Source organism: Alnus glutinosa, chromosome 12 (genome assembly GCF_958979055.1).
Source record: "Alnus glutinosa chromosome 12, dhAlnGlut1.1, whole genome shotgun sequence".
Lineage (NCBI taxonomy): Eukaryota > Viridiplantae > Streptophyta > Magnoliopsida > Fagales > Betulaceae > Alnus > Alnus glutinosa.
Genome location: NC_084897.1, coordinates 25,630,498 through 25,654,481, shown reverse-complemented (window position 1 = coordinate 25,654,481; position 23,984 = coordinate 25,630,498). Strand labels below are relative to the sequence as shown.

At 37.7% G+C, this 23,984-nt stretch overlaps 4 protein-coding genes across 5 annotated transcripts; 1 reads left to right on the top strand and 3 right to left on the bottom strand.

Annotated features, from left to right (window-relative positions):
• Window positions 1-1,402: 1,402 nt before the first annotated feature.
• LOC133850996 (protein WUSCHEL) lies at window positions 1,403-2,625 on the bottom strand. Its single transcript, XM_062287284.1, has 3 exons — window positions 2,242-2,625; window positions 2,045-2,142; window positions 1,403-1,796 (listed from the first exon to the last, which is right to left on the bottom strand). Exons 1-3 carry the CDS (start codon window positions 2,612-2,614, stop codon window positions 1,467-1,469), a joined length of 801 nt encoding a protein of 266 aa, XP_062143268.1. The 5' UTR covers window positions 2,615-2,625; the 3' UTR covers window positions 1,403-1,466.
• Window positions 2,626-7,855: 5,230 nt separating this feature from the next.
• Window positions 7,856-12,128, bottom strand: LOC133851668 (RNA demethylase ALKBH9B). The gene is made up of 6 exons (XM_062288196.1): window positions 11,855-12,128; window positions 11,009-11,593; window positions 9,306-9,391; window positions 8,851-9,161; window positions 8,620-8,691; window positions 7,856-8,526 (listed from the first exon to the last, which is right to left on the bottom strand). The coding sequence occupies exons 1-6, from the start codon at window positions 12,030-12,032 to the stop codon at window positions 8,178-8,180; spliced, it is 1,581 nt and encodes a 526-aa protein (XP_062144180.1). The 5' UTR covers window positions 12,033-12,128; the 3' UTR covers window positions 7,856-8,177.
• A 2,464-nt stretch (window positions 12,129-14,592) lies between these two features.
• On the top strand, window positions 14,593-15,328 carry LOC133852123 (uncharacterized). The gene has a single exon (XM_062288799.1). The coding sequence runs from the start codon at window positions 14,677-14,679 to the stop codon at window positions 15,202-15,204; it is 528 nt and encodes a 175-aa protein (XP_062144783.1). The 5' UTR covers window positions 14,593-14,676; the 3' UTR covers window positions 15,205-15,328.
• Window positions 15,329-18,569: 3,241 nt separating this feature from the next.
• Window positions 18,570-22,759, bottom strand: LOC133852247 (uncharacterized). Of its 2 annotated transcripts, none has more exons than XM_062288962.1 (7): window positions 22,419-22,759; window positions 20,519-20,919; window positions 20,364-20,391; window positions 20,058-20,131; window positions 19,779-19,942; window positions 19,516-19,596; window positions 18,570-18,951 (listed from the first exon to the last, which is right to left on the bottom strand). In XM_062288962.1, the coding sequence occupies exons 1-7, from the start codon at window positions 22,582-22,584 to the stop codon at window positions 18,903-18,905; spliced, it is 963 nt and encodes a 320-aa protein (XP_062144946.1). In that variant the 5' UTR covers window positions 22,585-22,759; the 3' UTR covers window positions 18,570-18,902. The 2 variants fall into 2 exon arrangements, with proteins under 2 accessions (XP_062144946.1, XP_062144945.1); XM_062288961.1 differs by having other exon boundaries at window positions 19,779-19,954; window positions 22,419-22,755.
• Window positions 22,760-23,984: the final 1,225 nt, after the last annotated feature.

The window sequence follows — 23,984 nt, the reverse complement described above, 5'->3', positions numbered from 1 at the left end:
ACACCATTATATATGTGAAATTTAATCTGATCTATGAAATAGATCCTCCCCGTTTAAGTTGAAATCGAAGAACGGGGTTGAAGTACTAAGTCTTACATTAAAGAGAGCTGTCAGATTAGCACCCTTTGTCGATCGTTGAAAAAACATAGTTTCTAGCTAGTAGAGATACCTTGCGTTGGAAAGGCTATGTGATTTGAGACTCTTACGGCCATTTGTTTCACGTGGAATGAAATGCAAATATGAACACCCTTAATTCGGGTGATCGAAACCCTTTTTCCAAAATTTGGGCTGTCAGTTGACCTTATAATTAGGATGAGGGACGGAAAGATTGAAATAATTCTTCAAAACACTGAACCTCGTTCACACCTTAGAAGAGGGAACTGATAGATTCATTTTGAAATATTAATCAAATAATTTAATTTGTGGTCTATATTGTTGGCCCTCCGGTCCCTCCTTAAATATATACAGTCATGATTGAGCTCAAGTTTGATAATATTATCATAGAAAGGACTAAGGAGACTCTCCTCAGTGGTTCTTGGCCTTCAATATATATATATATATATATATAGCCACCTTAACAACAGATTGGAAGATCTATACTATTGTCTTTATCCAAGTTTTTTGGTAACCATTTTATCTTTTATTTCTGTACTAAATCTTCTCCTTGATAGCTGGAAAGCCTGGAATATTGATCCCTGTAATTTCCTTTCGTATTTCTCTAGCTTTTCTATAAATAAATAAAACAGTTAAGACGCCGCATATACTTTCACATTCTCTGAACTTCCATCAAACTGAAGTCCCTTCTCGAGGAGTATTCTTTATGCCATTACATGCACCTAATATCCATATCATTGGCAAAATCTTTCGGCAGCGTACAAAAAGCACCTAATATCCATAAGATACCCGGAAAACCTTCTGCTGCAGTACATGCACTACTGTGGTTGCTTAATTAATTAGCTTAGGGGCTGGCTCTACCCTCGACTTCGTTCCAAGGGTCCCGCGCCTGAAATCTCTGTCCATGAATCACTTCCCCACGCGCTGTGCATATGCTCGATCTTGAGAGTTGCTTGAAAATGGTCAGATCATTAATACTTTATTAACTCAATGAAGGTGACAGAAAGCCCCACAAATCTTGCGTAAGCTGATTTGCAAGCTTGGAAGACGTCATTGTTTGGTTTGCAAAGCCAAAACCTTAACAAAGAGACCTGATCATCTTCCAATATTAATTAGTTCCTAATCATTAACTATGATTGTGTTCTTAACCCATGATTTTAGCAGATTTGCATGGAATATTCTTTGAAAAGTGACAAAGGAATAAAAAGTTAATTAGTTAATCACACGTTTAAGTGCTTTTCCATTAGACATGTCAACTTCACAAGTACTTTGAACTAAAAAACAAGTGTCAAACTAGCTAGGCCATGTTTATTATAATTGGCATAGAGATACCAAGGCAGCAGCTTAATTAATTAAGATCTGCGAGAGTAGGAGTTGAGGCTAAGCTCGAGGGAAGTGCGAGAACCGCTATTGCCATCGTCGCCGGACCGATACCAGCCGGTGTAGTAACCGCCGGATGAAGGCTTCATGTTGCAGAAGTCATTGATGCCGTCATCACCATGCATGGGGAACAGTGGGAGAGTTTCTATCTCTGGAGCAGCTTCTTCTTGATCTTCCATTGATCTTCTCTTGTCAAAGACATCAGCGTAGGATGAAGAATACGAATCAACCCCAACCCATCCAAAGTTATGGCTAATGGATCCACCAACACCACCGTTACCTCCACTTGATATTGAGCAGTCCTGCTTGAAAGAAACAAGCATCATCAGCTGACACGTACATATGATATTACCATTGTTCACAATTTTTTTCCATTTCAACGAAAGCTGTTTATGTACGTTTGGCTGTTTAATAAGAAAAAATAGGAGATTAAAGCTGCATTGATGATCAAACGGGTTGAAGTTTTAGTTCCATTTCGATGTGTTTCAAAAATGATGGCTTTTGCTAGCTAGAATATAATTCTGTGGACGAATTTCATCATAATTCTTACCCTAAAGCTCTTCTCCATGGTCAGAGGTCCATATCCACAGTTCCCCGTATGCCCCAAAGGAATCACCCCAGGTGAAGAAGAAGATGAAGCAGCAACCCCTACAAAAGATCGAATAAAGGTTACGAAAATGATGTGGATCGAAGAGAAAGAAGGAAAGAAATGGAGATTAATTTATAAGAGTGGTTGGTTGAATTCACCAGGAGTCATGGAGTACTTGGTGTGGATGGGGGATTCTTCAGGTTTCCAAGCACCAGTAGCAATTAGTCCTTTTTGCATGGGGACATCAGAGACGTTGAACCTTTTCTTCTGCCTTTCACGAGCTTTGTGGTTCTGAAACCAATAAAAAACGTTCTTTCCTTCAATCTTTCCGTATTGTCTGAGCCTAGCGGAGATCCTCTGAATCTGCTCAGCGCTCGGGGACCTAACTCCATTGTTGTAGTAAAGGTCCTTTAGAATTCTTATCTGGTCAGTTGTTGGCGTCCAGCGTGTACTGCTTGGCCTGCATAGGAATCCCCCTTTCCCACTGCCGCCATCCTCGTTTGGTTGTTGTTGTTGTTGTTGAGGTTCCATGATAGATTGAAAACAAGAACAAAACAAAGGGAAGCAAACAAAATAGAGAGAGAGAGAGAGAGAGAGAGAGAGAGAGAGAGAGGTAGGTGAGAGTTAAAGTGCATGAAATGGTGAGAAGGGTGTGTGGTGTTATAATAGTAGGGAAGGGGGAAAGGGGGGGCACATGGAGAGGATGGACAGAGGAAATCAGAGCAATATCTGGGAGAGAAGGACTGAAGTTGACAGAGAAGGGTTCATAAAAAGGGAAGGGACAAAAGAGGGCTTAGAAAGGGAGGGTATCAGTGGAATTACGTGGATGAAAAGGCATGACCAGGTATGAAATTATTAAGCACTACTTTGTCTCTCTGTCTCTCTCTGTAAAGTAGAATGTGAAGCATGAAATGATATATTGGATGGAAAGAAAGAAAGAAAGAAAGAAGAGTGTTGTGAATGAATGAATGAATGGCAATGTAGATAAACTGATGGGGGAGTCTCATTTAGATTCATGAGAGGTTCTTCTTTTAATGGAGATATGGTCCTCTTTTTTACCAGGCCCAAAAGCCAGACTAGAAGATATTCTTGTACTTTACCTATGGCTGTCAAGGGCAAAACTGTAATTGAACCATTTGATGAACTCCGTTTATACATGGGGGGGGTCCCAAACTCTGCATTAGCCTTTTTCCCATTAGGGTTTCTGTTACCCTACCTTATGCTCGTACCCTAGGTAGGAATTTCAGGAATTTGAGCCTTTTCCTGCTACTTCTGAGCCAATTGGGAATTTGGGGGGTTATATATTGCGGTATATATGTGCAGTGGAATTGAAGGATACCCTCCAAGTACAGCCTTGAAAATATAATGCTACTAGTCATGCATAATAAATAAATAATGCTAGTGAGGCTCTCATACGCAAGAAAAATGCAGCAACTTTGTAATTTTTTTTTTAACACTAAAATTCTTCTCATACAATAAAAGGTGACCATATTACGCATAGTTTATAAGAAGCATCAGATATAAAAAGAGGTATATCCTCAAACTAACATTTAGAGATACATTTTGAGGAAGCATCTTCAGCTAAAACATGGGTAACAACATTAGCTTCTCTACAACAATTGATCCAAAAACAAGAGAATAAACCCGATGCAACATGTCTAATTGCCTCCACAAAATGCCCAATCCGAATATTAGGAGATCTTGTATCACGAATTCCTTGAATCGCATGTAGAGAATCACCTTCACACTCAATATTAGTAAAACTCATTTTCTTTCATAAAGTAATAGCTAAATAGGTAGCCATCACTTCTGCCAATAGAGGATCCACCTCCACCTTGTATGCACAATATTTTGCACCCACAACCAGCCCTTCATCATTCTGAAAAACACAACCCAAACCAATAACACCGGCCCTTAAGTTAGCGAATGCATCCCAATTAGCCTTTACAATCCCCAAATTCGGATTTTTCCATATTTTACTACCATCCATAGTGTCAACTTTGTATTTATTAATATAATGGCTCGAAAAATAAACTAAAAAGAAAATTATAGGCTCTATTCTTTCAATCAAAGCTAATTAAGCTGTCAAATAACATTCAAGATCCGGTCCTTGACATGCATGATATATATTCATGCATGATTCAATATATAAACTTATTCTCAACCCTATTTATTTGAAATTGAGGTGCTGTTTCAGTGCTCTTCTCTTAGCTTTCATCCCCATTTGCACCTCCTTCCTACTCAGCTTTCATCTCATGTACTGGTTTTCGATTCTACTTGAGTTGTTTCATGATTAATTTATACAAACCAGGAAGTGCAACAGAGATATACACAAAAAAAAACTGGGGCAGAAGTGCAAAGAAAAAGAAATCAGTGTCATGATGCCTCTAGTCCTTTATGCAACGTACGGAGCACGCGACCCAAGAAAAAATGCCAAGGCATTTAATTGGGGGGGGGGGGGGGGGGGGGGTGTTCATGGTTTCTGGAGGTTCCTATGTGTATGTATGTGATGAGAGATCAATCATAAAAAAAAAAAGCTTCATCATTCTTTGCCCTTTCCCACAGCGCCCGTTCTACCCTCCCCAATTTCCAAACACCCTCGATTGAGCACCCCAAGGCCCATTGGCTCATGTCTTCCAAAATTCCTTTTTCTTTTTCTTTTTTTCTTTGGGCATGGCGGCATGCCCTCTATAATTCAGTGAGAGAGACAACAAACAGCAGCTTTGAAAGCAAAGACGCGCGAGCGTCACTTGCCACGAGCATTTGACGTGTGTTGGGAAAAAAGTTCCAAGGCAAGATTGGACACCAAGTTAACGAAAGGTAAGATTTATAATTATGATCCTATTCTCTAGATACTACAAGATAAGGAATCTATACTAGGCTTTAAAGTTGGACCGCAATAATTAAGCATATTTAAAATTGGAGATAGAAAATTTACATAAATATTTCCCAACTAAAACGAAAATAAATATGAAATCAATAATTAAAACTTTTTTTTAATAAGTAATAATATTCTTTATACTTATTTTATATTAGTTGGCATGACATATTTTGAATAACTTATTATGTCAATCACCTAAAATACAAAATAAAAAAAGCTACTTAAAATAGTTACGTTAGTCAATGTGAAATGAATATGAAAACTCTTTTTATATTATTTTTTTGTTTTTCTTTTAGACTTATTACTCTTTTACAGTTTACTAACATTGAGGGTGTTAAAATTATTTTTTAGTGGCTTCTACAGCATTAATTATCAAAGATACGAATGATTTAAGTATATACCCTGATCAATTATGAATTGCACAACCTTTGCTATATATATATATATATATATATATATATATATATATATTAGTTTAACTTGATTTCTCATTTTAATTTCCGTTAAAGAATGACAGAGAAATTGTCAATAATCTATACTTCTAATTTCAACCGTTCATTTTTTCATTGGAGTCAATATTTCCACTGTTTATTTTTTCACAAGAAGATTTTTTCAGTAAGTCTTTTACTGGAGTCTGGAGTCACCATTAGGTACGTAGCAAGCACTTTTGGTCTTTGAGGTTCATTATTTTCGAAGAAATTATTATTATTGTAAATTATAAGAAATTTTTACACCCAAAATTATCTCTGCTTCCAGCCTTCTACATGATCATTCTCTGCTGTCTCATTTTCTTCTTCTATTTTTTTAGGGCATTAGTTTATATATATATATATATATATAACTCGTGCTGTTAGAAGCCTGAAAAATCAACACGGGAGCAGTGAAAATTATGTTAAAAAATTGGGCTTGTTCATCACTCCGGCAAAATAAAAAATAAAAAAGTCCAAGAGACCCACGAGAAATATTGAATATTTCCTTGAATTCTACTTCATTCCCTTTTTCTACATTCTGACTGCTTCAGTCTCTTCTTCTCTCTCTCTCTCTCTCTATTTGTCTCTCTCAGTTTCAACTTTTTCAGATTGCATAATTTGTTTGATTTTGACACTATCATCATGAGATTTGCCTTTCCTTATCATGCATTTACATGGGGTTTTGCTCTCTCTCTCTCTCTCTCTCTCTCTGAGACATAAGGGATGTGGGTGTTTGTTTCTTTGGCCATGTAGTCACGGTCTTCTCTCTTTGATAAACTTTTAGACTTGATTTGCCAGTGAAGCTCTCTCTCTCTCTCTCTCTCTCTCTCTCTCTCTTATCCAAACTCCTGTGCTGCTTACCTCATAAGGTAGTGCCCCTATTGTGCCACAGCCGTAGTGGTACACTGCCTTTTCTTCCGGGTAATCATCCCTCTTCCCCTTATTTTCTTCCCCATATCTCTTAAGATACATCCCCAGTATCATTTCCCTCTCTCTCTCTCTCTAGACTGCTACAGGTCTCATTTTCTTTTTTCTTTCTTACTCATCACTTAGTCTAAGATAGAGACTTTTCCAACCATACAGAGCAAACCCTAGCCACAAGTTTTTATTGATCTTCTATATCTGGTTTTCAAAGACGACCTTAATGTTTTTCCCACAGCAAAGACTTACTTAGAACGGACATACTATATGCTCTAGCCTCTCAAGTTTGATGTCAGTGGTTACTTTCATGCAATTTAATATGCCAGTTTCATGACTTCTGCTGTTCCAGCGTTTTTAGGGTGGACCCAGATCTCTTTGCGTTTTGGCTTAAACTAAATCTTTGTGCTTTGGACCACGCCAATTTGAGTGCATATTTGTAGGACCAGAACAATTCAACTTTGGTCCCCGATTAATGTTTTTTGTACTTGGTTTGTTGCAGCTCAGTGGACTGACTGACTAGGTTTAACTCAGTTGTTTGACCTCACTATTGTGGCCGGCCACAAATGCTCCCTATATATACCTTCAAATTCTCCTCCAATGAGGGAGGGGGGTTTGGGCCTGAGGTGGCCTGGGGAATCTGAGGTGCGGGACTCACTTGTCCGGGGACACTTTAGAACCGAAATCTCTCCTTCATTCTCTGCTTAAATTCGGTCCTAGATTAGAATTTGCCTGTTGTCCAAGGTCAAATTAATGGGCTCATGTACAAATTATTTCTTTTTAAGGGTAATGCAACATGCCACATAACTATCTCACGTGTCATTGTTAATTCACCATTAGAATATATATATTTTTTTATTTAACAAGGGTTGATGAAAGAGTGGATTGATCATTGATAGAATGATAGTGTCATGTTAGCAAAGGGAGATAATTGTGAGATAGTAATATGGTATATAACATTATTATTTCTTATAAAAATTAACTTCTAAAAACGACATATGTTTTTCAAGCTATTAAAAAAGCATTTAAAAAACACATGCAATATATATATATATATATATTTCTCACATGCAAGGAACACATGTCACTATTAAAAGTTGGTTTGTAAGAAATATCCTACAAATCAGTTTGTAAGAAATTTTTACTACAATATTATATACTACATTTTTATTCTATAATTATCAGATAATGCTCGTGTGGCATTGCCCAATCAACCCTTAGATTATTTTATTTTATTTTTTAATTTTTAATTAAGACTTATCCAAAAGGCCTAGCATATAAGATAATTGTGGTATAAAAATATAATTTATATCGTTCTCCTCATATATTAATATACCACATCAAGGAAATTGCTCCTGATATTTAATTGCTGAACAACGCTAACACATGTAGCCGGAGAATTAATTAGAAGCTTGGATGCAAGTAAAATTTCAATCAAAATCTGAAAATCCTTACTTGCCAGAGATTTAATTAGAAGCTTAAATGCAAGTAGACAGTGAACAATTCAATCAAAATCTTAACTCCAATCCTTTTATAGTTTTATCAATGGTGAAAACCTACTACATTACGTTAAATTAATCAGCTCACAAATGAATTACTCTTACAATGCCAGAAAAGAAATGAAAAATAATAACTTCCAAACTAGTGTACAAGTCAAAATTATACATACACCTAGGCAATGCAATAGGCATCTCAAATACAAGCAGTCAAAAACTAGTTGATCCAATCATACCAGCCACGCTTCAAGCTACAACCCAACAGTACTGCAACCCAAGCTCTCGACCGGGCACTAGTGGAATCAATCCAGACCACTCAGAGATGCCCGTCAGTTGCCCACATTCTTCCTGACTCTCCACCTATTTGGAGGCCCTCGTCGATTCCAGGTTGATTCACGACGGTCCATATAGGTGTCACTTCCCTGATCAGCATATCCCCTCCAGGTTGATTCACGACGGTCTATATAGGTGTCACTTCCCTCGGCATATCCCCTCGCTTCCTCGTTCACCCCTCTTCTATAAGGCTCGTTCTTCATATAGCGTTCAGGTTTTGAAGCATTTATCCTTCTTCCCTTGTCCACTTCATAGGACAATGGTTGAATCCCCTGCAAATCAGGTTCTGCAACGTGCCCAACCGGCCGTTTCAAGTCATCCATTCTTCTAAATGTGATTGATATCCTAAACAAATTATAACAAATGGATACGTGAGTAAAAAGCAAAAGCCATCTGTACAAGCAAACAAGAATAACATTGTAACGTTTTGACCTATACCTCTTTGCAGGAACTGCAGGCACACAATGCTTAGCCACGTCAGCTCCATTTCCACTTAAGACAAGAACAGATCTGGAGGAAAAATGGTGACTTAAGTATTCCAAACTCAAAACAATGGAATGATAAAAACAAAAACTTCGACAAAAGCAAATCTAAAGTCAGGTGACAAGCTGCAGAAAAATAATAGGGAGGAGAGAAAACAAGGAAAAGAATTCAGCAGATCATACTTACCCCAGTGGCAGGGGGATTGCAAAGGAACCGGAAAACTCGCCAGGACCCGAAATTTTCAAGTTCGATCCAAAAAGTATATTGCACTCGCTTAGAAATGACACAGTGCAGAAAGGCCGCACAAAATCATGGTTGTCAATGTGCGGAGGTATACAGTCCCCTTCTTCATAGATGTTGACAATGCAACTATCAGGTACACAGCTAGGAGGAAGTACATGCCATCTGACCAGCCTTCTAATGATCACCTTGAAAAGATTAGGCATAGGATCCACGGTTTCATCATGGAGGATGCCAGGCGGATTACCTTTTTTATCCTGCCACCGGAATTCTAAATTTTTTAGCACTTTCTCATTTATAATTCTACTTTCTATGATTATACCAATGCCAACAGAGCATAATAATTAGCTAAATCCCACAATAAATCATGACTGATAGACCACATGGCTGGAAAAACTTACCGTTGCATAATTGTAACAGCAACCAAATTGGATAGTTACACGTCCCTTGCCCCTCATCCACTTAGTGGGTGCTGTAAATGTCCGTTCTGCAAGTAGTTTAGAGATACATAAATCATGCAGAACTTTGAGATATATATTTACCAATGAGTTTGCAAAATCAGCAAAGAAGAACAAAACAAATAAAAATAAAACAAAAAGAAAGAAGAAAAAAAATCCTATTTCAGGGAAGGAACAGAAAGAAACTCCCATCCAAACCAATTCATGAAAACAAAAATAAGTTTGACCTTAAAACGATAAAATTATAGTTATTTTGCTATCTCAATGAAACATATACATGCGTACAATAAAAATTAGATCACAGCTCATTTAAAGCTTCCAGATCAACAATCAACACGTATATATTAATAGGCTTAGTAACCAAACAATGAAGGGAAAGAAAAAAATCAGTACATAGGATGTCAGAAAATATAACATTGGCACTTAGCATTCAGATGAAAGAAATATTCACCCAAATAAACATCATGCAAACCAAGGTATAGACTATTACGTCTGGCCTACACCAATGTTTGCGGATGCCAAAGAGTGTAGACTAAAGGGTGAACCTCCTACTTGATTTTACACTTCTTTTTACAACCAATAAACCCAAAGACTGCAAAATTGTTTACATCCCAGAGAGGATAATAGTATATAGTTTTTCACCAACGAAAAGTATTAGATCCTTTTACCACCTGACATATTGATTATACAAGTGCCTCTCAATTCATACAAAAATAATACTGGAGAAAGGAATTTGTTATCATAAAAGCCACAAATACCTCAACCATGATGCTCAAACTCCCATTCAATCATAACTAGTCTGAAAATATAGAATGTCTAATTATTCTTGAACCTCTACCATATGTTTTGATCCAACACCAATTCAAGACTCCTAGGTCAGAAACCCCTACCTGCCCTATGATTCCAAAATAAACAAAAACAGGACCATACTCATCTAGCACTAAACTGATGATTGCCTACACTAAATAAAACAAAACACTAATTGAAGGATAAGAATCAACCACCAAATCGACAGCAACCTATGCAGCTAGAAAGTACCAAGGATAAAAACCAAAACAAACAAGATTGCTGCTGAGTGGAAGAGCAATATGTAAATAGAACTGGGACCGAAACATCAAATGATATATCTTTACATGGCAAGAGTTTCAGTCGGTCACTCAGACACTACCAAGTGTAAAATGAAGAGTAGCCGACTAAAATTTAAGCTGTAGAAACTAATCAAAACTAGAGGCCCACCACAGGCATCTCTAAAAGTCTAAATTACATAAAACTGTGATGACAGAGACAGAATTCTTGTATGCCATTCAAAACAAGTAAACACAAGCATTATCAGAGACAGAACAATCCTAACTCTAATGCCTCACCAAAAAAACAGGATTACTCATACAATTTTGGGTGCCTGCACACAATGACATACCAATTAAATGAATGTTACTTTCCTAGTTATAGTGACCAATTAATATAAACCCACCCACATATCACAGAATCCCCTAGCAAAACCTTAATAGCAAGCTTCATTATCAATCACAATTACTCAAAAACAACCTTAAAATAAAAATAAAAAACAAAAAAAACACACACACACACACAATTTCAAAAATTTGCATAAGACAACCAGACCAAGTAAGCTGAACCAACTAACTAACCTTTCAATTCCCTTTTTCTCCCCTTCGCCTCAAGTTCATACACATAATCCACAATCCTCTTCTGCTCCGCCGCGCTAAAAATACCCTTGTGAAGCTCAAGCCCCTGGAGTATATTAACAAGCTTTCCACCCACTCTTTCGAAGCACATAAAGTCTTTCTTTCGCTCCACATCCATGAACCTAATGTATTCTCTCTGTTCCCTCGACAGGTTTGGCTTCGGCTTCTCGATAGCCTTCACCGACACCCTCAATTCCCCGGTGGAAGCATTCACATCAACTGACCGTTTTCTTATCTCCGAGGAGTCCACCTCCTCGTCCTCCCCCTCTCCCCCAAAATCGTCTTCTTCCTCCTGTGCCATGTCAGCCCAGGACATTCGATGATGGCTCGGCGATCCGCTCGTAGACGGGTCTGGGTCCACGGGTTCAGGACCCCCATCCGCACCGTCTTTCCAACTACCGAGCGAATTGGCCTCACAGTTATCGTCTCCGTGCTTATCATTCATCCCCTGCTCCGATCCGGGTTTATCCGGATTCGGAGCATCCAAATTCTCATCAGGGTGATCCGGTTCGGCATTGGCATCGAGTTCTACAATCCCAATTCATACAATTGCAAAAGAAAATTAATATGAATAATATAACGAACAAAAACCCAAGGAGAAAAACGAGAAAAGCACAAGCAACCGTGAAAAAATTAAATCCACAAAGAAAAGAAAAACCTAAATTTGTATTAAAAAAACCCTAATTTCGGAAAAATAACGCTAGTGAAAACAAAAATTTAAGAACCTCTACGTACAATTCAGATAAGCCGAAGTACGAGAGAGAGAGAGAGAGAGAGGAGGGTGAGTACCTGAGTCGAGTGAGCGCACGCGATCGGAGAGCGTTTGGGCGCAGTGGTCGCAGAGGTCTCTGGATAGGAAGGGGAGCCACGTGGTCAGGAACTCCGACGCGATCCGGAGCTCGGAGGGCTTGTACTTGACCAGGAACGGGTCGGTGTCGTTCGGTTCAACCCGGCGATCGTCGCCCATGACAATATTCGTGTAAACAACTTTAAGAGTTAAGATTGCTGTTGAATGTTGATGAGCCGCGCGGTTACGAAGGCCAATGTATGCGTGTGAGACGGTAACTAATTTGGGACGTACGCTGACATTATATAGGAGAAGATTTCTCCGTTTCATATCGGTATTAGTATTTCTTTGGATTGGACCGCAATACATTTGGGCTTCTTGGGCTTGAGCAAGTCCTACACTGTGTTTGGGCTGGGCCTAACTTATTCCCCCCAACAATCTCGGGGCAAATATTTGAAATGTTTTTTTTTATTATTATTTTTATTACCCCTTTTTAAGGAGGATATACAGTTTGATGAAAGGGAACACTAGTAATTTAGGGAAAGTTTGTTAATAGGAAGATTGACATATTTTATTTTTTTTAAGATTACTTTAATGCTTCGTTTGTTTCAGCGTAAAATGATTTTGGTATTTTTTTGTGTTTGGTAGGGGCGAAAATAACGGTCAACCGAAAAATGATTTCGGTTTGACCAAAAATACTTAATAAATTTCGAAAAATGATTTAAGCGTAAATCATTTTTTGTAGATGGTAGACGTAGTCGACTCTCTTTTAAACAATGCAATCGACCTTTACGTTCAAGCAATTGACTATCGCCAGATTCCGGCACCGATCGATGCCGGAATCCGACGAAGTATGCCAGAATCCGGCGACATCCGACAATTGTCGCCGGATTCCGACAGCATCGTGCCATATTCCGGCCAGACTGGCTAGAATCTGGCCGGAGTGGCCGAATCTTCGGCTATTTGGCCGGGATACTGGCCGGATCTCCGTCCATCTTGCTGGGATACTGGCCGGATCTGGCCGTTCTGGCCTATTCTCCAGCAAGTCCGGCCGGGATCCGGCCGTTTTGTGCCGGATTCCGGCAAAGATCGTCGGAATCTGGCACAAATGGTCGAAATCTGTATGTGTCACATATAAACAAATATTTTTATATTAACATTTTTTATTTTGTGAATAAAATTTAATTTTTTTAAATTAATATGATTAAATTAAAATATAAAAAATATTTGTAATTTCGTACGCGTCAAACACCGAAAAATGATTTCGATAAAAAAATATTTTTTTTGAAAAATGACTTCCCTAAAAATATTTTACAACAGAAATCATTTTACACCGAAACAAACGGAGCATAAGACACAAATTTTCTTCAAATTTGTTTTTTTTTTTAAAAAAAATAATAATAAAATTCGACCTACTAAATTGGCGTGTACCTTAAAGCACGTGATTCTCACAACTATTTTTAAAAATGCATTTGTGATACGTCATATTAAAAATGTATGTGAGAATCAGGTGCACTAAAGATAAATGCTATTTTAATATACTAATTTGGAGAATAATTCTTTCAAATCAATTTTGGAATAAAAACTTTATCCATTACTTTATGGTGAAGGAATAAATTTTTAATTTTGACTGTGGCATATCACCATATAGCCTACTAAAAAAAAAAAGTGAACTAGAGGAAAAATTAATGATTATTTTAGAAAATAAAATGTACGTTGAGATGACAAATTTTAAATTATTTAATTAACTATAATACTTAGAATCGATATGAACCAACCCAAGCATGGCGTTAATAGATTATACTCAATTGTATGAATTACTTTAATCATATGCTAATTTCCAATTTAAAACACCTCGCTTGCCTTGTTTACCATAGGAAAAGGTTTAGTTCACGTGTTGTAAGCATTTAAGCTCTATTTCCCTATATCAAGTTACCCATAAGGACGTCCATAAATGCAGACTACTTTTCTTTTACTTCAATTATAATCAAGTTCCTATTGGAATATAGTATTTTTTTTAAAAAGAAAAAGAAAAAAAGAGTTCCTATTGGATTAAGATCTTTCAGTTTTCAAGTGAAATTGAGAAAACATAATAGAAAAAACAAATAATAATCGATATGATTATTACACAAAATTGCTGGTGATCCTTATTCTCATGTAATTCTACCATATCAATTAAGCTAGGAAGCGGTTCTACTTTGTGCAATAATCATATTTATTATGGCGTGGGCATTATTCCAATTCCAAAAGAATTTCTAGGCACATTCGAGAGGGAAAGTTGGAGGCGAAAAAGGATCAACATCAATTTGAATGTCACAGTAAATTCATATGCCTTTATTAGGTGGTCAGATATAACTTAAAATTTACTTAGACAATATGCTGCATAGCAATTTGGAAAATCCTAATCGGCCGGAGGTTATAGTTTATGAATACCAATAAATAGGCGGTGGCATCTCCAATTATTAAAGAAAAATATTTAGTTTTATTTTCTTACATATCTCTTGTTCGGAGATAGATAAAAGATGTGCAAATCTACCATTGAATTTATAAGACCACACGTGGGTTTTATATATTCAATTATAAATTTACATTAAAAAAAAAAAACTAAGATAATGACGTCATTATTAAAGGGATAACATGGGCTTGGGAATCGTTGCATGAAAATTGGTGATTAAAGGCCCACCGGAAGCCCAGCCTGCCCACATCGCATTGTTTTATAGAAAGTGGAAACATCCAACGCCAACCAAGAAACCGAGTCTCGCCCAAAGGATAAGAAATCCAACCACTAGCTGTTCTTGCTGCTTCTTTCTACTGGGAAGCAACAATGGGCACTAATTTCCTCCAGCCCCTCGCTTCAAAATCAGCACCATCAACCACCCTCATCTTCACCAAACCTTCTATTAAACCCAACCAAATCTTCCTCCCTTGCCTCCAACGATCGCTCAGAGCAAGTCCCACCAACACCAGCAGTACCGACAACGACGATGCTAATGGAGACGGTGCACGGCCACTGGCTCCCCCGCCTAACACGGTGGAAATCAGGTTCAAGCGAAGGTCAAGAAGGCGTTCAAGACAGCAGGGGGAGGATGATGGTGCTGGCAATGGGCGGGTCATGAAAGCTTCAGCTCCAGCCCCTCCCAAGAAGTGGGAGGACATGAGTTTCGGCGAGAAGGCAATAGAGCTGTACGTGGGCGAAAAGGGTGCACTGTTCTGGCTCAACAAGCTTGCTTACGCTTCCATCTTCATAGTCATCGGAGGTTGGATACTATTCCGGTTTGTGGGTCCTGCGCTTAATCTTTACCAGCTGGACTCTCCTCCTTTGGCTCCTACTTCCGTGTTCAAGGGTTCGTGATTAAAACCCACAAATTATACAAGAATGGCAAAATTATCATCTTAAATTAGACTCTGAAATTTTGTAGCATTCAGATAATGAAGTGGGAGTTGGGAGTATCTACTCCTTTCTCATCTTTTTACCATCTCGATCTTTTGTTACATCTTTATTACAATTAAGCACGTAAGTTTGGATTAAATGAAAATGATTCAATTTTATGGTTAAAATTTTTTTTTGTTATATTTAACGGTATATAAATACATAAAATTTAATTTAAATCATGAAATAAATCATTCCTAACGAAGAGAATCTTGTTCCGCATCGACAACCATTGCCAAGAATTCTCACTCTATGCGTTAATCCTTTTCATTATCTCAATGACAAATAAAAATATTGTTCGGTGCAAAAAATGATTCGGATCTTTATGATTTAGAGCCCTGCCGAATGGCCACTCAATTTACTCAAATCAACACCAAGAAGGCAAGAATTATGGTGCCTATGTCAATTATTATTATTATTATTATTATTTTTCTAATTAAATGAGGAAAAAAGGATTACAAGGGAGATGTTTTTAATGAAATGAGTCACTGATAACTGCAGTAGCCACAGCAAAAGAATCCCGAACAGCCCCATTAAAATTACATTTAATTCTGCTCAAACAAGGAGGAATCCAAAAAGAATCGAAAGAACTCTCTTTCCATGCAGAGATATGATTCTCCAAAGGAGTAGAAATTTGCTTGATGTTGTAAGAGGGAACCGACTGAATGGAATCATAAATCAACTTGTTTCTAGCAAACCAAATTAAATCCAAAGTAGTCGCTGCAAAAATTTGAAACTTTCTAGCTTCATTCTTAGGAATGGGCAGCCAATACACTGGGTTGATAATTGCAAGGATCTAGCCCGAGATAAGTCTATTAATAAAATTAGACGTGATAAGAGGCCAATCAGAAGATCTCCACAGAATTTTTGCTAAAGTACACCCCAAGAAAATATGACATAAAGTCTTTTGAGGACATCTGCAAAAAGGACAAACCCAAGCACCACTATCAACCGAAGTTACAAACCGACTAATGTTACAACGAGTTGGAAGAGTATCCCAAGCAATCTTTCAAAGAAAGTGTTTAAGTCTAGCTTGGAGTTTCAAACCCCAAAGAGAATGCCAAACTGAATCAGAAAAAGGAGGAGATTTTCCACTAGGAGAATAAGACACTTCATGAGCCGGTTTCACAGAAAAAATTCCTGAAGGAAAAGGAACCCAAAACCATTTATCATAGGCAATGGACTGAGGCAGCTAAATGCTGAGAATGCACTGAACTGAAAAATGATCAAAAAGATCCATCAGAAGCATCTTATTCCATTATCTAACATGAGGAAGAATCAAATCATCCACAAAAAAATCAGGGAGCACTTGCAAGTTAGCATTCGGTCTAGGCTTAAAATCTGGCATCAGCGGAATCCAAGAAGAGTTCCAAATATTAACTTGACTCCCATTCGAAATAGAGATACATGCTCCTTTTTTAACTACCTCCCCATTTTTTAGCAGTCCTTTCCGAAGTCAAGAAGGCCACAGATTAGCAGAAGCTGAGAGAAAAGAGTCGTACTTAAGGTACTTACTTCTGTAAAAAATAAGTGTGTCGGTGGCTTTTTGAAGAGAGAGAAGCTCCCGATTTTTTTCTAGTTTAGAGAGGGCTTTCTTTGAGGTTGTTTTTGCTGGGAGAGGGAGGCTTCACGTCTCCCTCTCCAGGTGGTGGTGGCTCCTAGCTTAGGGCTTTGGAGAGTTTTTGTTCCCCCCGGTTTTTTTGTTTCGATGGGGGTTGATGTTTCACCTAGCTTTGTGGGCTATGGTGAGTTTCTTTTTCTTTGGCTCAGGCAGAAGGTTCTACTCTCGTCTGGTCAGGTTGGGGGAGTGGCTGGTTTTTGTGTCGTCGGAGGAGTGTTGTTTGGCCGGTTTTTTATTGTTTTTTTTCAGATGTTTGAAGCCAGATCTACGCACGTTCGCTGATTTCTGCTAGACACGCGCCCTTTGGCCGAGTTCTCTGTCGCCGTCCGCTCCTGCTGCCGGTCGCACAGGTCACGCCGGTCGCCGGAATTCGGATCGTGGCCTGCAAGCGCCAGAGGAGGTTTTTGCTCTTTGGCGCGCGTGACGGTCACACTCCGCCATTTTCTGGTCTTGCACGGTGGGGAGGGGGCTTACAGCGGTTGTTCTTCGGCTGTATGGTACTGGGGTCGGCGCGTGTTTCCCACGCGCCGCTAGTATTGGCGAAATCCGCCTGTCTCTTCTGTTGGCTCTGGGTTGTAGTCTCTGTTTGTGTCTTCTGTTTCAGTCTACCTTCGTAATTTTTGGACATTTTGGGATTGTTTAATGGCTTTCATGTTAGATCTGTCTCTCTTTTATGTGCTAAGTTGTGCTTTATTGTTCAGAGGGGCTTAAAGTCTGTTCTTTGTAATGTTTATTTATTATTTGGGTAGTTGTTGTTTTTGTATATTCTGGATCTTTTCACAGTCTACCTTTGGTAGCTGCTTTAAGTCGAGTTTTTCCTGACTTAGTGGGTAGAGTTTCTTTATCTCTGGTCACAAATGGCTTACGGGCAGTGGTGTTTGCCTTCGGGCATGTATGAACTTCTCTTGTATTTGTATTGGCCTTTTGGTCAAGTGTAATCCCCTCTGGGGCTTATATTCAGCAATGAAGTTCTCTGTATCACAAAAAAAAAAAAGAAAAAAAAAGAAGGTACTTACTTCTAAGCACATCCACCCATGAAAGAGGTTGATTAGAAGTCAGTTTCCAACCCAACCTAGACAATAATGCCTTATTAAGAAGCTCCATAGAACGAATCCCCAGTCCACCGAGAGCCTTAGGCTGACATATACTATGCCAGGATAAAAAAGACAGATTGTGCTTCTTCTCTTGGGGAAAACCCCACCAGAATTTAAGTAAAGTAGTATCAATATCAGAACATATAGATTTCAGAAAGAGAAAAATAGACATAAGATAGGTAGGGATTGCATTGGCAACTGACTTCAAAAGTGTTGTCCCAGCTGCTTGAGAAAGAAGCTTCCTTCTACCCAGTAATCTTTGCAAAAAATTTATCCTTTAGATCAATAAAGGAATCACTCTTCTTAGTACTTATGGCTCAAAAACAGAGGAATGCCCAATATTTTGCTCTAGTAGGAATGGGATAATCTTTTTTTTATCCTTGACATTAAGGTGATTCAATAGTGTCTGAGTAGTACTAAAAATCACATTTTTATCTCAAAACTATCCTATAATACTGATGTTCCAGTCTCAACCACTCCTTGGTTCAGTCATTATTAAGAAGAAAAAAAAAAGGTTAATTGGGACAAAAAGGAAGACATAAGACTAGTACTTCAAAATAAAAGAAACAATATGGAACAAAACTTTGAAGCTAGCTTGGCCATTATAAAACACCAATCCGTGACTATTATCATCAAAACGAACATTGAAGGGACAGTAACCACGCAACTCACAACAACACTCTCGCAAACAAATGAAAGCAATCTAAGCTGTAAATTACATCCTCAGGACTGAAATACTAATCCTACTGATTTCTAGAAAGACTATGACTATCTTATGAGAATAAAACAGACTTGTAACAAATTTTCATGTTCCCGCCAGCATAGTACATGATCAAAATCAAAACAAAACCTCAACAAGCACCCGTCAAAGATACAATAATCCGAATGACACAGCATATTTGTGGCTACGCGACGTTGACAGGCTGAGAGAGTGCATGTCTTTGAGTCTTACACCTGTAGAGGACAAGGCTTCCAACATTCAGTCCAACACTTTAATGAATTGAACAAATTTTCCAACATTACCCCCCCCCCCCCCCCTTTTTTTTTTCTTTTTCCCCCAAGAAAGCAAACGTGATCATGTGGACATAAATGGCAAACAAATTTTATACAGGCTGCATTTCTGTCACTCGAAAAAACTTAAAAGATTATAGAAACTATTTTTTTTTTGTAATTAATTGAAAGTGAGGACATAAAATTTGAGAAATTGTAAAAACTTTATTTGAAGTTAGAGAGTTGCTGAAGGTAAATATCTGGTTGTTACAACTTTTTTTAAAAGGGAAGATATCCAGGGATTTGCTTTTGTTAACCACAAATACAGGGTGACATATTCCCAAGCACATTAAGACTAATAAGGACTCACAAGGTATCCTGTATCACATCATCTACAAATCATTTCATGCGTACAAAAATCATGATCAAATATTTCACAAAGCATCATAGATAGTATTGGAACATCATTAAGATGCTACCACAGCAACCAGAATCCAAGTACAATTTAGCAGGTTCAGATTTACTAACCTATTGCATTGTAACCGGGATGCATAATTATGGTTGTTGCAATTTGTGCACATCCAATCTCCTTCGCGCCATTGTTTTGCTCTGCTTAGTGAAGAGAATAGAAGTTTTAAAATATTGATCACAAGAGCACTTGTGGAAGCGCACACAATGATAAGGTGTGTGCTCGACGGACCTACAGCCTCACAAGAAACCTAAGTATCCAAGTAAGTGATCCATATAAATGGTATGCACAAAGTACAAGGAGGAATCAGTCAAAAGTTTACCCTTTTCCAAGCAGTGCAGGTGTAGTTGCTTGCTGTGGAAACTGCATGGGCACTTGCAAATTCGGAGCAGTACCTGAGCTTACATTCGAGTAGGGAGCATAGGGTCCGGTATTAGGGTCAGCACTGGTCCCCATCATTTGCTCAAAACCTGGGTAAGGTTGCAGCTGCACATTTGTCTAAACATTCAAAGAAAAGGAAAAACCAAGTTGTGCATGTTAAACCTAAGTTAAAACCACAAATATATTAATCTAAATACCACACAAGAAAATGAATCCTCACTTGTCCCACATTCAATCTCTTGTTATCCCAGTCATGCACCAAGTCATCAGATGCCAGTCGCTTTGTTCCAAGTGCTTTACATCCAAAGAGAGGAAGAAGATAACATACAACATCAGTTACAGATTGTTAACTCATCCACATAGTAACCAATAACAAACCCCGAATGTTTGTTGTTCAAATCTGTATCCAATCACAAAATGACAGCTTTTTCTTTTTTCTTTAACCACTAAATACAGAAAATCTATGATCATATGCTACTTTTAAACATATATGTTATCACTACAATGACCAAAAGGGAGAGCATACCTGGTGGGAAAGCATTGCATTTTTTGCACTGGAAATAAGATAAAAGCTGGATCAGAAACATAATCATAGCAAATAACAAGCATCTGAAATCTTATATGTAATGAATATGAAAAAGGATGTATAATTCCTAGATTGTTCTGCTACTGCAATCACACCTGGGCACGTGAGGAGTAGTTATGAAAGCCACAGTTGCATATCCAGTCACCATTGCGCCATCCTTTAGGAGCGGAAAGAAGCTGATTAGCAGGGTCTGGATACGGAAGTCCAGAATTATGGTTACCACCCAAGGGCCAAGTAGAAGGGGGCTGAACTCCATATTTATCAGCCCCTCCTAAAGACCAGTTGGAGCTCAAAGGAAGTGCCTGCTGGGGAGTTCCATTGCCAAACAATCCCATATTCATCTTTTGTTCTGGTCCTCCTTGGGCCCTGGCAAAATAATGTGAATAAGATGGGAGAGAAGCTCCAGGGATTGCAATTGCTGGCATTGCTGCTACCTCCTTCGGTTGCCCACACTTTTTGCACTTCTCTCTTGATGCATAATTGTTGTTAGTGCAACCTATTGATCCATTTCCACACACACCCAACCCACAATGCAGCAGGGGAGAAAGGAAGCCAAGTATACGCACACCACCCAGTCCATCCCATACGAAAATATACATACAAAAAACACAAACGACTCAACCTAATTGGTAGCAAGTTCTGATCTCAACTTGACAAAAAGATTACAAATCAAATAGGCAATCAACAGAAATGGCCATAATTTCACTCAACAAACAACTGCCCATGTATTAAATAGTGATATAAGAAGTTGATGGCATAGATGGATACCACATTTATGAATTCTCAGACATGCCCCAGATATTACAAGACCATAGAAAGAGACAATCATTGAAAATTTATTTCATTATCTCAATTTGAAAGAAGTCAATGGAGAGAACTACCAAATGAAATGGTTTTGATTTGTTTGTACCACTCTGTGATCAATCACTGCTGGATTGGTTGATGACACCCAAAAAAGAGCATCAAGAAAGGTAAGCTCAAGCATAATGGCTTATGAAATGAACAGCCCCCCCCCCCCCCCCCCCCCCCCCTCTCTCTCTCTCTCTCTCTTCAAATCCAAGAGTTAACAAGTATTGCAAACCACAGAACATAAATTTGAGACAGATCCTTATCTCTAACAAACATGGTAAAAAGTAAATATAAATGACCAATCAATTAGCATGTAAACATCATATAAATAGTCGTTCTAGATTCTATCTTTGATACTTTCCATGTTCATGTCATATGTCTTTGTTAAAATACCAAACTAATCACTTGTAAGCAGTCAGAATGTTCATAACTCCCCAGTTCCAAGTTCCAGCTTACTAAACAATAATCTTCCATTTGTTGGCTGGTAAATCGAGAAAAGTAGAAGAAGCATAATACTACTTTGAATCTAATGATATATGTTGTTTCGAAGATAACTCACACTCACTATAAATTCTTAAGTAGGTCCTCTATAGGATTTAAACATTACCACTAAAAAACCAAAAAAATAAAATAAAAAAGAGCTCAAGCAGATGTTATTTTGGTATATCAGAATCCTCTACATTTCCTTAAATCCTAATTATTATTTCAATCCTATGGTTCATATTTTACCATTTCAGCATTCATCGCATATGAAACATGATGAATTAAAAAAAAAAATTAAGAATATCTCAAAACCTGAATTCAGCACATCACATGTGATAAATGCTGTGGTGACAAAATCTGAACCATTTAACTTAAATAATGATTAGGATTCAACTCCACAAGACACTCTAGAGGATCTTGATCCCACAACTAAAACCCGAGCTGCAGAGTCCAGCGTACTCCTAAAAACCCTAAAACCCAAACCATCGCAATCAGCTTAATCCCTAGCCTAACCAAAACCTTATCCAGAGTCTTCAAAAAACCCTAGAACCCAACCATACCCCAACATCCATTGACAAAGCAATAACAAATATGCGAATGGAGGAAAGTCAAATTCAAAACAAACAGACAAAGAGAGCGCAATAGTCGAAGAGACGAACTAACCGGTACAGATCCAATCGCCGATACGCGGGAGCCACTTGGAGTCGGCGGGAGTTTTGGTGTCTACGAGAAGCCGAGGCTGCTTGCACCGGTTGCAGAACGACCTGAAGGCGTAGTTCCTGTTCTTGCACCCACTGCACTCCCAATCGCCTTCTCTTCCCTCCCCCATTCCCTCTCTCTCTCTCTCTCGATCTCTCGATCTCTCGATACGCCGATACGGACTGTTTGTTTCGGTTTTACTCGTTGCGGCACATACACGATGGGCAAAGTACTTTGTAGTCAAAGGAAAGGAAAGGAAAGGAAAGTAAATGACGGAGGGAAGGGTCCAAGAGGGAGCTGAATAGGCCCCTTCCCACTTCTATCGACGTGTAAAAAAAAAAAAGACGGAGGGAAGGAATTTCTTCTCTCTCACGTGACTGGTAATAGGGGGGCATATGGTCCTTGACTCCTTGTGAATGGGCTGGGCTTTTGACAAGCAAGGATTCTAGTTTTGAAATAATAAATTATGGTCTTTTTACAAATTGTGATTCAATTTCAAATATTTATTATGGACAAAACTTTTATCCAATTCCGTCTATTAAAAAAATTATGTATTTCTTATATGCTAGATGACATATGAAATTGAAAAAAAAAAAAAAAAAAAAAAAAAAAAAAAAAAAAAGAGGACACAAAAAATTTATAAACACCAATTTTGAAGAAAATTTATGTCAATTTATTATAGAGTGTTGTTTTTGGTACTATAACTTTTATTATAATTTTTTTAGAAACTGATGTGGCAATGCACGTGACACTTACCACACTTACATCAAAATGTGAATTGTCACGTAAATTAGTAAGGAGATCATTGTAAAAGTTTAGTATTCTAAGCGTTTTCCTTTATTATTTCAATATTTATTATATTCTATTGTATTTTAGAAATGATAAATGCTGATTTGATAAAATTCTAATTATATAATTTAGAAACAATGGTTTGTATGACAGGATAATTTAAAGGTATGCTATAAGATATTAGTCCTTTTGTTTTACCTTAAGAATATTGAGAATCTATATTAAGATGATAACATGTAAATTATTTAATTAATAATAAATAAGATATATTTGAAGAAATTACGGTAGCAGAGGCAACAAAATTGTAGGCTAGGAGAGAAGGGTTCCTCTAGATACGACTCTATTGAAACTACTGGAGTTCACTACCACGCAGCTCACGGAGGTTTTGGGGAAAACATATAAATATATCATCCAAATTGAATATGATACAAGATTATTTGTGTTTACCTATTAAAATAAAACTTAAATGATTAAGTTTATCATTTTTTATCGACTTAAACTTTTAGAATAAATAATAATTAACATAATATCAAAGCAAATGTCATCTCAGTTCAAACCTTGTCTCTATTATTTACTAGATTTTAATTATAAAAAAATCCACTTGTTATGTCTCACTTGCTAAAGGAAAGTATTAGAATATAATTTAAATATTAATTTATTATTTACTATCGGCTTAAATTTTTGAGATAAATAATAATTAAACGCCACACAAATCAGCTAATAAGCTTTAGTAGTAGATAT

What these genes read in the sequence shown, in the direction of transcription:
- LOC133850996 (XM_062287284.1), bottom strand. Translation starts at nt 2,614, where the DNA reads ATGGAACCTCAACAACAACAACAACAACCAAACGAGGATGGCGGCAGT. An exon ending in CAAGTACTCCATGACTCCTG is followed by an intron (nt 2,143 to 2,241) that starts GTGAATTCAACC and finishes GATCTTTTGTAG; the next exon opens with GGGTTGCTGCTTCATCTTCT. An exon ending in CCATGGAGAAGAGCTTTAGG is followed by an intron (nt 1,797 to 2,044) that starts GTAAGAATTATG and finishes TCTTTCAAGCAG; the next exon opens with GACTGCTCAATATCAAGTGG.
- LOC133851668 (XM_062288196.1), bottom strand. Translation starts at nt 12,032, where the DNA reads ATGGGCGACGATCGCCGGGTTGAACCGAACGACACCGACCCGTTCCTG. An exon ending in GAGAAAAAGGGAATTGAAAG is followed by an intron (nt 9,392 to 11,008) that starts GTTAGTTAGTTG and finishes AACTACTTGCAG; the next exon opens with AACGGACATTTACAGCACCC. An exon ending in GCTGTTACAATTATGCAACG is followed by an intron (nt 9,162 to 9,305) that starts GTAAGTTTTTCC and finishes TTCCGGTGGCAG; the next exon opens with GATAAAAAAGGTAATCCGCC.
- LOC133852123 (XM_062288799.1), top strand. Translation starts at nt 14,677, where the DNA reads ATGGGCACTAATTTCCTCCAGCCCCTCGCTTCAAAATCAGCACCATCA.
- LOC133852247 (XM_062288961.1), bottom strand. Translation starts at nt 22,584, where the DNA reads ATGGGGGAGGGAAGAGAAGGCGATTGGGAGTGCAGTGGGTGCAAGAAC. An exon ending in CGGCGATTGGATCTGTACCG is followed by an intron (nt 20,920 to 22,418) that starts GTTAGTTCGTCT and finishes ATGGATCAATAG; the next exon opens with GTTGCACTAACAACAATTAT. An exon ending in AGAGATTGAATGTGGGACAA is followed by an intron (nt 19,955 to 20,057) that starts GTGAGGATTCAT and finishes TTGAATGTTTAG; the next exon opens with ACAAATGTGCAGCTGCAACC.